A 14,239-nucleotide genomic window follows, 5' to 3' on the forward strand; every position below is an offset into this window, starting at 1 on the left:
ATGTATATGTGTGTGTATGTGTGTGTGTGTGTACAAGTGTGTCTGAGCACACATTCTCACACCTAGAAGGTGTGGGAGAGAAAGGTTTCTCCACCCTTGCTTTGTGTTGTGATGTAAATGCTGGCTTAGGTTCCACTGGCCTGAGGTGGACAACCAGAGTCCCCCTCCTGATAGTGCCAGCACTGGCCACTCACATCTGATGAGCCCCATCCAAGTCCTGGGCTTGGATCTGGGAGAAGTTTCTGGATGTTTGGGTTATATAAGCATGTCCCTTTGCCTTTCCTAGTGAGTCTGAGGAATCTTTGTTAACCTCTTTCCTGATAAATCAGTTCAATACCAAGGACTGGACTTAGAAGAAGGAACACGAAATTGTCTTTGATACTTCAACTTGCATAAGAGCTGTCCTTCTGACATGAAATTTTGTAACAGAAATGCTGTAAGCTAATATTTAGGGAGCCGTCATAAAATAGTCTTTGTGATAGTTATATGCATTATCTCACATAATCTTCAAACAACTGTTATTTTCCCACTCTACCCAAGAGTAGACCATAGGCGATGTCCATGGCCAGTCAAGAGCCCACAGTGACATCTGGACATGACTCTGGCAGCTTGGATCTACTGCCTGTCCTTGTAAGCACGAGAACACACCAAAGGAAGAAGAGCAGACAGAGCTGTTCACTGATGACCAGACGGTACTCTAGATCCACCCCTCACACGGCCGCTGCCTAGTCAGCATCTATCTTTTATTATTAAAGGTTTATTTTATTTTAAATTTGTGCGTGCGTGTGCGTGTGAGTGTGCGTGTGAGTGTGCGTGTGAGTGTGCGTGTGCGTGTGCGTGTGCGTGTGTGTGTGTGTGTGTGTGTGTGTGTGTGTGTGTGTGTGTGTGTAGGTAGGAGGTTGTTGTCCAGCATTGGATCCCCTGGGGCTGGAGTTACAAGTAGTTGTGAGGCACTCAACATGGGTCCTCTGGGAGAGCAGTACATGTTTCTGACCACTAAGCTCTCTCTCCAGCCCCTGTCAACTTCTCTTAAGTACAAAACCCCTTCTCTATTACATAACATACTTAAATTATCCAATTCCAGAAACTGAGATTTTCACCATATGAGATATTTTAACTACAGTTTTCATAAATTATTTAATAGCCCAATGCAAATTATAAAATGAAAACACAAAATAGTATTTTTGTAGTAAACATAATAAAAGTAACTGTAGTCTTTATTTATGTTCCTGGCATGACAACCTCCATATCCGTGTTACATCAGACAATTCATTTAAGCTTGGCAACCCTCAGTTTCCTTCAATAGCACTCTTATCATCTACCTTACCTGGTTTATAGGGAAATAAATAACAGGCTTATAGTAAGGATCAACATGCGAATGTATGTTATGGTATCTTACAAAGGCATACAAGCCGCAGAATTAACATTATTTTATTATTTTTTTGTTTTGTTTTGTTTCTAAGACTGTGTCTCATGTAGCCCAGGCCCAGACTTGCTAGGTAGCTGAGGCTGACTCTGACCTTCTTATTCTCCTGCCTCTACTTTCTAAGTGCTGGGATTAGAGATGTGTGCCACCATGCTGTTATTATGAATGGCATTGAAATTGGCAGTTTGCAGTAAGTTTGGTTTATCCTAATCCATTTAAATGACACTAAACCTCTGAGAACATAAAAGACAGAATCCTCTTATATGAGGAAACTGAAATGTAGAGAAGGCTTATCCTTGCTATCAAGAAGTCCTGGATCCTATAATGGGTAACAGTTGAGAAGGGTCGGAGTCTGATGACAGTTAACTTTACCTGACACTTCCTCAGCCCCTCCATCTATTGCTCTCCATGTGTTCCTTAGGATGCGGTACCACCGGTTCATGTCTAGGATGACCGGCTCACTCACCTTTTTTACTTCATACTTGATGGCAAGTTTTACTCGACTCAGTGAAGCCTTGTGCCTGTGTGTCTCCAGAGGCTCTGCTGATTCCAGATCTCCATTCAGAATGGCTTCCACCTCTTCCGAGTCTCGACACAGGTCCAGCACGCCCACTACAAAGTCTTTGCATTGCATGGAGAGCTTCCTGTAGTCATTCTAAAATAAGAGGTTTGGTGTTTAATGTCAAGAATTTCTCTAATTCATCAGCAAGTGCTTGGGGATGGGGGAAGGGTAGTAAATAAAAGTCTCCCTGCCTGGGTAGGGTAGGCAGCCCCTACCTGGATACAAGGCTGCTTAAGGCAGATACCATTGAATTCTCCTGTCTCCACTAAGTTTCCTTCTGCCCAGCTGAAGAGAGCTCTGAAAATTATATGGACATGATCTTACTTAGATGTGGAATCTTTTTTTTTTTTTTTTTGCTTTTTCGAGAAAGGGTTTCTCTGTGTAGCTTTGCGCCTTTCCTGGAACTCGCTTTGGAGACCAGGCTGGCCTCGAACTCACAGAGATCCGCCTGGCTCTGCCTCCCGAGTGCTGGGATTAAAGGCATGCGCCACCACCACCCGGCTAGATGTGGAATCTTAAAAAGAACAGAATGGTGCTTAACAAGAGGCCAGGAGGTAGAACTGGTCAAAGGCACAGTATGCTAATTTGCTTAATTTAACCATTCAGCATTGTATATTTGTATCAGCATGCTATATGGTATACCATAATATGTTCAATTAGTATTTATCAGTTTCAAATTTTAGCTGGGCTGTAGCTCAGTAGTAGAGCTTGCCTAATATGCATTTGGCTTTGAGATTTTGTAGGGGTATTTGCTTTTGAGATAGGGTCTCACTATGTAGTTCAGACTGGCCTTAAATTAGGAATTTTCCTGGATCTGTCTACCCAGTACTGTGATATATGTTGTGTACCATCACACCAGTTTATAAAACTAAAACTTCTCAAAAAAGCCAGGCATGAGAGCTCACAGGAGGAGGATCACCATGAATTTGAGACAAGCTTGGGCTATGTAGTGAATTTGAGACCCTGTCTCAAAAAAAAAAACAAAAACAAAAACAAACAAACAAACAAAACAACTCCCTGTCCCTGTTTAAAAAAAAAAATTAGCTCCAACAAAAATGTGGTATACACACAAGTGACTGGTTTGTCTTAAATAAACAACAGAAGTATGACTGCACATCTTAATGCCACAAACACTCCTGTTTCCTGTGGGGTCTGCAGAAACACCAGGATCCCAGCTCTAGAGAGCAGGGAACAAACCGCTCACAGGACACCAGGGGTTTCTGCCAACGTGTTACAAGTTTGTAAGCTGATTTGGGACACTGGAATTTTATCCTGTTCTTTCTTTCCTTCCTTCCTTCCTTCTTTCTTTCTTTCTCCTTTTCTTCCTTCCTTTTTTCTTTCTTCTTTCTTTCTTTCTTTCTTTCTTTCCTTCCTTCCTTCCTTCCTTCCTTCCTTCCTTCCTTTCTCTTCCTATTTTCTTCCTCTTTTATAAAGGCAATTAACTAGACCCGGGAGGGACCCTTCTGTTACATAAAAGTTTGTTTTATGAAGGAAAAGGAGACAATGGCTAAGCGCCAATGCTGAATACCAAGAGTCAAAACAAGTTTTATCTTGTTGTATAAGCAATAGCTATTTTGAAGCTAAAGCAGGGCGACTTCCATACTGGAAACTTTCTAACATGGCCGACTGATGCAAAAAAGGATCATATATGAAAATGTGCCCAGTTTCTTATCCGTGGCTTTGCGGTGAAACATTGCTTCTCAAACACAGATCTAATACCAATAGTATCAGTGGCACCAAGAACCTGCCAGAAATGCAATTCTTAGGCACTGCCCCGAAGTAAAAACCAAGGAAAGACCCAGCAATCCCATATAAGTCAGAGTTTGCGGATGACTGATAATAACTGAAGAAGGGCCGGGGCCGTCCCAATAGAGAGCCATCGTTCTGGTTTGGCTGAAGGGCATGTTATCTTTCCTTGCAGAAACGGAAGGAGAGAAATGGCTGATTACATGGAATTGGATTCTCCAGGGTTACAGAATATCAATACCTGAGAGAAAAGTTTCCAGGCCACTGGAACTAACACTTTGCTAAAAATAATCTGTGAATCTTTAATTCCATTTGCATATTTATTTCGTGTGATGGATGGTTGGCAGCCTCCCCGTTACCTTCTGAATGGAGCTCTATTTTTAGCCCCTTGGATCCAGTTAAGGCACCACTGGCTGTCTCTTAGGGAAGTGCCTCACTTTTGGAAACCCCATTTCTACCCTGGTGACTTTGACTAAAATTTTAGCCTGTAGAGAAAGTTAAACCACTCTATAATCCCAGCATTTAAGAAGCTGAGGCAGGAGAGTGGCAAGTTGGAGGCTAGTCTGGGTTATATAGTGAGACCCTATCTGAAAAAATTTGAAAATTAGCCACATAATAATTTAATTGATGCATTTGCAGAAATAGAATTCCTCATTTTAATGTGTTCTGAGACACTGTGTCTTGATAACCAAGTGATACTTCGCACAGCAAAATTTCTAGGCCTCAAAAACATCATATTTCAGGAAGACATGAGGAATTCCAATTTTCTTCCCTTAAATAATTTGATTTGGTAGGCAAAAACCACACCACCAACTAAAATAAACAAGAAGAGAGAGGCCATTTAAAGGATACACAGACTGGAATAGTTTCCACTTCAATTATCAGTAAATTCAAACAAAGAACATAACAGTTAATCCTTAATCCCTCATAAGGGAACAGACAAAATGAATAAAACCCCAGTCTCCATTCAAGCTGGTACCATTAACATGATAATATTAATAAAAGAGGCAGTCTCTGGTTCCTATGCAGAGTGGGTGCCTTCCATTCCTGAAAGCTAATGCAATATTTTATTATAGCTTACAGGAGGATTACATCCATGATGTTTCCATATTCAACTCCTTTTTTTCTTTCTTTCTTTCTTTTTTTTTTTTTTTCGGTTTTTCGAGATAGGGTTTCTGAAAGCTTTGCACCTTTCCTGGAACTCACTCTGTAGACCAGGCTGGCCTCGAAATCACAGAGATCCGCTTGCCTCTGCCTCCTTAAAGGCATGCGCCACCACCGCCTGGCTCAACTCCTTTCTTAATACAGTGCTGTAGATGCAGTTCCCTCATGTCATTCCTTGGTTCAGGGTGTTCTGTAAGATTTGGTGTGACAGAGGTGGGCCATCTCTCTATCCACCGAAAGTCAAAGAGACTTTCTGTGCTTTGAAGCAAGCTTCTGCAGTAATAACTCTTAAAATTATAATCTGGAAGTTGTTCAGTTGAAAGGAATGAGTGACTTTTCACACAGCCTGACAGATCAGTCAAGAAAAGAAACAAACAAACAAAAAAAAACGCTTCAGTGATAATACAGGTTGTGTATTGTAATAAGGATAATGGCTTGTTTGTATAGATTAAACAGTTACTACTGGAAGATGTCTATTGCCCAAGTACAGAAAACACTCAGAGGAGCAGATAATGATGATTTTATTTTTAAACACAGGGTCTGACTCTGTCGCCCAAGATGGCTTCCAACTCTAGGCTGAAGGGATCCTCTTGTCTCAGTCTCCTTAGCCGCTTAGACTGCAGGCATGTACCACTTCACCTGGCTACTGGTAATCTCCTTACTTCAGTCATGGCCTTTAGGTCTATCCAGAGTGCTCAGGGAAAGATGGAGAACTCTGGGCAAAGACAGCACCCTTCCCTCCACTGCTAAAGAGTGCACTGTCTGCGGGCCCAGCCTCAGCTCCTCCCTGCCTCAAATGGCTTCACAACTCAGATCAGATCAACAGAGACACCAAACTGCTCTCAACTTAGTTTTGTTGAGACATCTTTCTCAGCATCATGATCCTCTTTACAAAGTCAGGTGACCAGAGCAGAAACGGAAAACTCCAAGGATCTGTTACCCCTGAGGCAGAGTAATGACGACCAATTTCGTCACAGCCTCTCCACATTCCTTATAATGCATATGGTTTAATATCCACTCTGATCATGCACCAGCTGTGGCAGAATCCTACCTTCTGCTTGTCCTGTGAGGACTAAATGCCGAGAGCATCCTTAGCATGCATCAGGAAGCTTAGACGTGCTTCAGGGTCAGAAGGAATGCTATTTTGGACATAAAACCCAAGATTGGGGGTGGAGAGATGGCTCAGTGGTTTAGAGCACTAGCTGCTCTTCCAGGGCGCCTGAGCTCGGTTTCCAACACTTACATGGCAGTCTATAACTGTTTGTAACTCCAGTTCCAGGGACCCCACAACCTCCTCTGACCTCCAAGGGCACCAGGCACACATGTGGTTGCACATACATGCAGCACAGGCAAAACACTCATACATATAAAATAAAAGTAAATAAATCTTAAATAAAAAAGACCTGGGCCAGGGATCCAAGATGCCCAGATGGAGTTTAGTCAGTATGACCTTGGCCTCTGTTTTCCCACACCGAGAGGTCTGTGAGACTAGATGGTTCCCAGAATCTCTTCCCGCTGTAAGCTGCTTTCTTACTTTGGGTCATGTTCTTTTTCCATTTTCCTTCTAGCTCTGCTATGGTGGGAACTGAAACTGTTTTCTACTTTGAAAACAAAGTGGAGGCACAGGGAGGGCAGACAGCCTTTCTTTCTTTCTTCCTTCCTTCCTTCCTTCCTTCCTTCCTTCCTTCCTTTCTTTCTTTCTTTCTTTCTACCATAAAAGTGCATCACCAGCTCAATTAGAATCTGGGAATGTCCATTTGTGTTCTTGTATCTTAGTAAATGATAGGTGGATGATTAGATCCAAGTCTCCATTTCTCAGAACAGATGTAGACATCATTTGCACATCCACACTGTTCCTTTAATAACATGTCACTGGCTGTCCTCCATCAAGTGCTTTAAATCTATGACCTGGAGTGCTCAGGCTCCTGAGACAATGACCTTCACACGTTCTCTGTATCCCCAAGGGACTGTGGGAGTATGCAGAGGGTGAGAAAGTATGCGTTCCAGGTCATCACTAAGGTGCTAGAACAGGTGTCTGAAAGGGGAAAACATCCCCTCTGCTTCACCAGGGAGCGGCACATTGTCTGTTCCTTCGTTTTCAGGCCAGGACTCTGAGCTGAAAATCCCTCTGGGAAGGAATATAGTGAACGGCACAGAACAGGGCAAATTAGGTTACCTGCTTCCCTCGGGAACGAGCTTTGCTTGCCCTGTCCTGTCAGCACAGCGAGGCTGGGCTAGGGCTTTGACTGTCTAAAGCCCTGACAGGTGGACAGGAGTGGGGGGTGAGAGGGCAAAGGGGAGATGGGATAAGAAAGAACCAAACAAGATAGCCAAGGATGGGGAAGAAAAGGCATGTGGTGAGTCGGAGTGACTCTCAGTCTGCAGAGGCTGACTCCTGAGGAGCTGCCCTGTTCTGGCTCGCAGAGGGTTCTGGGACTCTCAAGCTCGCTGTGTAAGCTGGACCGGGGAACGCCTGAGGTACAGATGGTTTTGCATATCCTCGGCCATGGTATCGAACCTGAAAACTAGGTGTGTTGTCTCCTCTTCTGCTTTTTTACTAATATTTTCCCACCTCTGGCACGTTCTCAGAGGTGACTCTTCAAGTCAGAGAAAAGGAGATTCTAATCTAAGCATTACTAATATGGATTTAGCTGGCTTCAGGGGGAAACTATGAATAACAAATTCTCTTCCATTGCTCTACCAAGGCAACTTGTCTGTGTGGAACTGCAAACATCACCATCTTTAGTAAATTATTAAAACATAATCCTAGAAAATATTCCCTTTTATGGAATTTCCCTTGCAGAGTTTCAACATATATCAAATAAGTACATAAAACAGGTTTCTGTGACATTTGAAGTGCCAAATAAACAAATTTAGAATTATGCTGTTGTGACTCTCTCACAAATAAAGAAATGATGTTTAAAAGTATCTTTCCCAGATCCTTTTCTACTCTCTCTGATAAGTTTGAAGCTTTCAGTTTGCTCTACCTGTGGTCTGTCTAAAAGGTTTTCAGGCCTGGTGTGGTGCTGCATGTCTGTAATCCAGGCCCTTGAGAGGTGGAAGCAGGAGGAGCAGAAGCTCAAGGTTATCCTCAGCTACATAGCAAGTTCAAGGCTAGCTTGGGCTACGTGAGACCCTGTCTTAAAAACTCAAATATGAAACAAAAACAAATTTCATCGTGAATTCAAGGAAACAACTCTTTTCAAGTAGTACATAATAGATGTCCCTACAGGGAGTAGATATCAACCAAGATCTATTTTATTCTTCAATTTTCCCACATTTCCCCAATTTTTTTTTAAACAAAATGTGCAGATTTGTATCAGAAAAAAAGCATGAATAGATTAACAAGATTGTTATACTGAGGCCAGAACTCCTCCAAGACACAGTGAGGATTGACAAACACCGAGGGAACTGGTTGTAGATGGAGAGTGGGCAAACTAATCTGTGCCATTTTCTTGAAACCCTAGAGAAAGCAGATTTTCTTAGCTTGAATTATATTGCCAACTGTGCTTGAAAAAAATAATCCACTTAACTATGAAAAACTATATTAAGATGTGAAAGACAGAATAAACACTCATTCTGATACTACTATTCTATGCTAGAAAGATTGGATGCTGAGGAACTAGTGTTTGCAACCACTTCCTTACCTAGAAGACAGGAGAGTGGAAACCTGCCGAACAGAGCTGATGGGGTTTTACCTTTGTAATTAAATACCCACTTTACCCTAGTTTTAAGGACTAAGAGCATTTAAAATCCATAGGAGGGGGTGGCAATGGAATAAAAGTTTAAAATGGTCTACCACTAATATAAGATTTTCATAAAATGATACTGATTGACAGAAAAAAGTAACTCATTAAGAAAGGCAGTAAAGCAGAGAAAGCCCTGTGATGAAGCAAGCCATTTTTCTGTCCTTTGTGTTTCTGGGTTGACCGAACAGTCACAGCTCACCACGCTAAATAGATGTTCATGGAATTCAGGGTGAGACATTTGTGCCATTAATGAAGTGACTTTAATATTAACAATAGCATAGCTTCAGTAGTATTCTATATTTGCTTTTTGAATTTTGGCTCTGGGAGGGGTGCCCAGCCTTGATTTTGCCATATGACACTGTTGTCTACCAAATGTGCTGAGTAGAAATCATCACTATCCTGGGATGCACACAGTCTGTGAAGCACATGTTGGACACGGCTACATCTGAAAATAGGTAAAGCCTTGGGGTCATGAACAGAACTTCAGAGGAACTGACACTCCATCCGAGAAAAGAAAGAGGAGCCCCGCATCGCAGTGATGGGGTGCAGACTTCTGACACAGCGACACCATGCAGCAGAACAGAAAGAATCTAGAAAGGAGACAGACTTGTCACTCTCCCTTTTAGCAAAAGGGGACACCGAATCTCTGGGTTTCATACTTATCCAGGACGCAGAGCAGCCACCACGACAACCTCTCTCTAAGGCAGTGTGTTATGTGACGTCTCCAGTGTGAGTCTGCAGCAGCATGTTAACCGAGAGGAGAAAAACCACCAGAGCAGCACCTGTAGTTTAAAATCCACTGCAAGACACACTGTACTCTCAGCATTTGGGAGGCTGAAGCAGGGGGACTGCTGTGAGTTCCTGGCCATCAAGGGCTATGAAGTATGAAGACAGCCTGGGCCGTGTCGAAACCAGAAACTGGACCCGGTAGCCCATTCTTATAAACCCAACATACGGGAGGTTGAGACAGGAGGACTGCTGTGAAGTTGAGGCCAGCCTGAGCTACGAAAGTGAGGCTCTATCTTAGAACAGACAAGCAAACAAAATCCCAACAGACCCACCAGGCACTGGGCAGAGCCTACTCTGGCTTCCACTGGCCTACCTTGAACTCCTTCTCTATGTTGGCTAGCTTGGCCAGCTCATTGCTGAGTTCCAGGGCTGTGAGCACCGGGTCCTCGCTGGAGAGCGACAAGTATGCAGGGCTGGCCAGCCCCTTGTATGCGTTGATCCTAGACCTCGAGTGGCTGAAGGCATCAAGCCGCTGCTTCTCGGCACAGTCCGCGCAACGACAGAAGTAGTCGTGAGGTCGCTCGATGCGCGCGCCCTTGAGCAGCAGCAGGTGCACCACCTCGTACTTATGGCAGTGTGCAGCCAGGATGATGGGCGTGATGTCAGGCGAGAAGCGTGTACCATCCTCATCATAAGCATAGAAGTCGTCGTCCCGCAGTTCCTGCTCGCAAGGGCTAAGTGTCAGGCGCCGGCTGGCCGCAAAGCCTGGGTGGCCCAGGATGGCCTCCACGATGCGCACATAGCCCTTGCTGATGGCTAGCAGCAGCGCATCACCGATCCGTGCCAGGTTCTCCTTCTTCAGCAGCAGCTCGGTCACCTCCAGATGCTCATTGCCTACAGCCAACTGCAGTGCGTTCTGACCCATGTAGTCCACACAGTTGACATTGAGCGTCTGTGACTCCTCCAGCATCTTGCGCACCACAGGGATGTTGCCGTACTCCGCGGCGTCCAGGAAGCGCTCCTCCTCGGCTGTGAGGCTGGGCCCACGAGCACCAAACATGAAGGCCGGGCCACGCACTGCCTGGCGCCGGCCCTTGTCACGCATCCCTGCCGTGCGCCACCTCGATGGGCTGCCCTCCGAGGACCTGATCAGTGGGGTGACAAAACAATGTGGGACTTTGAGGCCTGTAGCTTTCGCCCCCAGCAGACCCGGCTGCAGACCCGAAGCCAGGGAATGGCTGAGGAAATTGCTAAGATCGACCACCCCAACTACCTCTCACCTAAGACAGGCTGCCTGAGCTCCAGGGAGGAGCCCACAGCCCTTCCCAGTTGCACATCCAGTTCATTCTGCCCTTGGATAGAAAAATAAGGAAGTAATTTTCATGCACCTACCCAGTAAAAAGCACACTCGGTGCCCTGCGGCTTTAGCCCGGTTCCTGCTGTTAAATAGCTTAGCCACAAAGCACTTGACCCAGCACGTGTGAGGACCTGGATTCAATCTCTACTACCACAAAAAGAAAAACAATCCTGGAAATAGTGTCTAGTGGACACTCAACATCCATGCTCCAGGCTAGAGTACTCAACGGAGGTTAATTTTTGTCAAGAATCAGGACAGAATAGCCTTCTCTAGTTATCGTACATTCTAAAGCAAAATTATCCGCGCAGCCCGGTATTAGGCTGAGTACCATTTTACAAGGTCTTAGCTTTAACTTTTTCTCTTAAGGGAAAGCCTTCCCCCACCAAAGGTTCGTTTGTTTGTTTGTTTTACAGGATTCATCTTTGCAGCAACCTAGACAAGATTTACCAAACATAAAACCCAAGCATCAATCTAGATTTACTTAATTGAAAATAACTCTCGTTATAAGGGTTGTTTAATTACTAAAATCACACATTTGCCTTTTGAACTAGAAGGAAATTACTTGACTGGTGGATTAAAAATCACTAGCGTTACTTTGTGAACATAGCTCCAGGTACGGCTCCTCTAGCTAGAACGATGTGCCCTGAAATCCTGCCACCAGTCATACCAGTTGAGATGTAACTACATCAAAGTCGTGCCATAAACCGATGTGTGCAGCAACTTCAGTTAACATCTTAATTTTTATGAGTCTGGGTAAATAATTTTATTTCCTTGACCTTCTTAACCTACATGTAATATGAGAAGTTAAAACCAGAGGGTGGTCCCTCCTGCTAATCCCAGAACTCAGAAGGCCAAGACCTTGTCTCCTCAAAAAGAAAAAAAAAGAGAGAGAAAGAAAAAAAAGAAAAAAAGATACACTTTAAAATAATAAATAATGCCAGGCCCATGGCACAGACCTACAGTCTCAGCTACTGGGGAATGGTAAAGAGAGAGGCCAAGTTCAAGGCCAATCAGGGCATCTTAGAAAACTCTGCCTCAAGATAAAAACTAAAACAAGGTCTGGGGAAGTGGATGAGCTGTAGGGCGCTTGTCTAGCATTCGAGAGACCCTGGTTCTAATACCCGGTACTGCAAAAAGGTGAATAAAATGAAAAGTCCCAGACTTTGTGTGAGTTTATAAGTAAAAGCTTTTGTAAATGTTCTGAGTCTCTGAAAAACATTGCAAAATAAACCATATAATTTTAACATTGTGGTTATCTGTAACAGTTCAATGATTTATACACTTTACTGGCCAAATATTGTACAAATATACAAATCTGTGTCTTTACTTTTACCCAGTTGTGTGAATTTTTTTCTGATTCGAATGCTCAAAATAACTTTCTTTTAAAAAAAATCTGCCATTTTTTTTTTTGGGTATGAGCTCTATCAAAAGGTATCAGTTAAGCTTTTTTCCACATTACTGACTTTTGAAGCAAATAAACCCAACTTAAAAGTGAATGGCTGGGAAAGCAGTCATTTTATTTCTATCATATGTGTTTCAGAAACATCTCTTACCACTGAAAAAAATGTATTCACAGAGTCAGGGTTTGAAAATTCATGAGAAAGGACACCAGCCTCCCTGGGGGCCTGGCTAAATTAGGGAGCTTCCCCAGCACAGGAAGTGGGGTACTGGCATCCAGCTCGTCTCAGGTCTTTAGGCTCCAGATCTGGGACACAGCAGCCCTGGCTCTCTAGTGCTGAGAACAGGGTGCCTAGTGAAGGTGTCCATGCCCTGGCTCTCCAGTGCTGAGAAAAGGGTGCCTAGTGAAGGTGTGCATGCCCTGGCTCTCTAGTGCTGAGAACAGGGGTGCCTAGTGAAGGTGTGCATGCCCTGGCTCTCCAGTGCTGAGAACAGGGTGCCTAGTGAAGGTGTCCATGCCCTGGCTCTCCAGTGCTGAGAACAGGGTGCCTAGTGAAGGTGTCCATGCCCTGGCTCTCCAGTGCTGAGAACAGGGGTGCCTAGTGAAGGTGTGCATGCCTTGGCTCTCCAGTGCTGAGAACAGGGGTGCCTAGTGAAGGTGTCCATGCCCTGGCTCTCCAGTGCTGAGAACAGGGTGCCTAGGGAAGGTGTGCATGTGCCCCAGGGCATATTATACTTCTGGGACACCCCATTTCCACTGCCTGCCTGGCGTGGAAGGTCAACAACCCATACTTGAAAAAACAAGGCACAGCACTCTCAGCTGCAGTTTCCCTGGAACACTGGGGCATGGGACTGAAGGACAGGGAAGGGACTTCCAGCCTGCTCTTGTACCCTCACACACAGTTTGAACAGTTAGTTATGAGCATAGTTTAGAGTTTATAAATGTTTGTGTCTTTTAACCCTGTCATTGACAATTACTTAAAAATATAGGTACCTTTGGTAACCATTACATTGCAATCTTTCTGCAGTTAAAAAAGTGGAATATAGGTAGATGGTATGTTGGGTGGTGGGGAAACTCGGGAGGGGCTCAAGGCTGGTAGCTGACTTTTAGATAGACACAAAGCAGAAAGTAGCATTCATTCACTGAAAGTGCAGAAGAGTTCCAAACCCTATCATGAGGACTTTAGGAAAATCTTGTATTATTGAGGATGATTTATTGGTATTAATGGTACTCATTTCATTGGGTCAATATTCTTACTGTTAAATTGTAAGCTGCGTTTTGAATGGCTAGAATTTCCATGTCATATAAAAGGTCTTGTTTCTGACATTGATAATATGCTGATATTACCTAGGGCTAATATAATGGGAATATGTCTATGGAACTCCAACTTACACTCATATGGATTATCTTTCGAAAACAAATTCATATTGAAGTACATCTTAATGAACAAAAATTTTAATTTAATGACTTGCTTACAAAAAAAACTAGCTGTAAAGAACCTTACTTTTTTTGCAAAAGAGCCTGAGTTGAGAATACTAGAAAATGACTATTTCATGAATTTTTCTCTTGGTATCTCTTAGTATTTTTAGTCTGCCTTTTAAAAAGTGTCTCTTTCAATCACTCTATACCCAAGGCTGTCCAAGAACTCACTATATAGTCCAGGTTTACCATGAATCCATGGTGATCTTCCTGCCTTAGTCTCCCAAGTACTGGGATTCTAGCTACGAGCCACCATGACTAGTATTTTAAATTTTTTAAAATGCAAGTTATAGAATATGTTATTAAAGAATACACACATCAACACACAGTTGCTTACTATTTTTGTTGTTCTGTTATTTGATAAGAGCAGCTAAAATCTACTCATCTGTCACTAATTTCATTTACTGTACAATTTTATTACTTAGAATCCTCCTGTTATAAATCAAATATCTTACTTAGCATGTCAAAGTTTTCCTTAATATTTACTTTTCCAGAACTTTGTCTCTACAATATATATTGGAATTAAAATGTTTGATTTTAATACTGTGGTGGTTTGAATGAGAATGGCCCCCATACGTTCAAATGTTTAAATGTTTGGTTAATGGAACTGTTTGGGAAGGATTAGGAG

At 43.3% G+C, this 14,239-nt stretch overlaps 1 protein-coding gene across 4 annotated transcripts in view; it reads right to left on the reverse strand.

The window, feature by feature from the left end:
• Trpc3 (transient receptor potential cation channel subfamily C member 3) overlaps window positions 1-14,239 on the reverse strand; it is a 113,133-nt gene that overhangs the window by 40,939 nt on the left and 57,955 nt on the right. For 3 of the 4 annotated variants that reach the window (XM_052730593.1, XM_052730592.1, XM_052730591.1), the window contains exons 2-3: window positions 9,750-10,521; window positions 1,893-2,081 (exon numbers count right to left, since the gene is read on the reverse strand). In XM_052730593.1, the coding sequence (XP_052586553.1) occupies window positions 1,893-2,081; window positions 9,750-10,521 (961 nt within the window). The remainder of the gene's footprint in view (window positions 1-1,892; window positions 2,082-9,749; window positions 10,522-14,239) is intronic. The other variant, XM_052730595.1, reaches the window with a different exon arrangement.

This window comes from Peromyscus californicus, unplaced genomic scaffold, assembly GCF_007827085.1.
Source record: "Peromyscus californicus insignis strain IS unplaced genomic scaffold, ASM782708v3 Scaffold_9__1_contigs__length_137607984, whole genome shotgun sequence".
Lineage (NCBI taxonomy): Eukaryota > Metazoa > Chordata > Mammalia > Rodentia > Cricetidae > Peromyscus > Peromyscus californicus.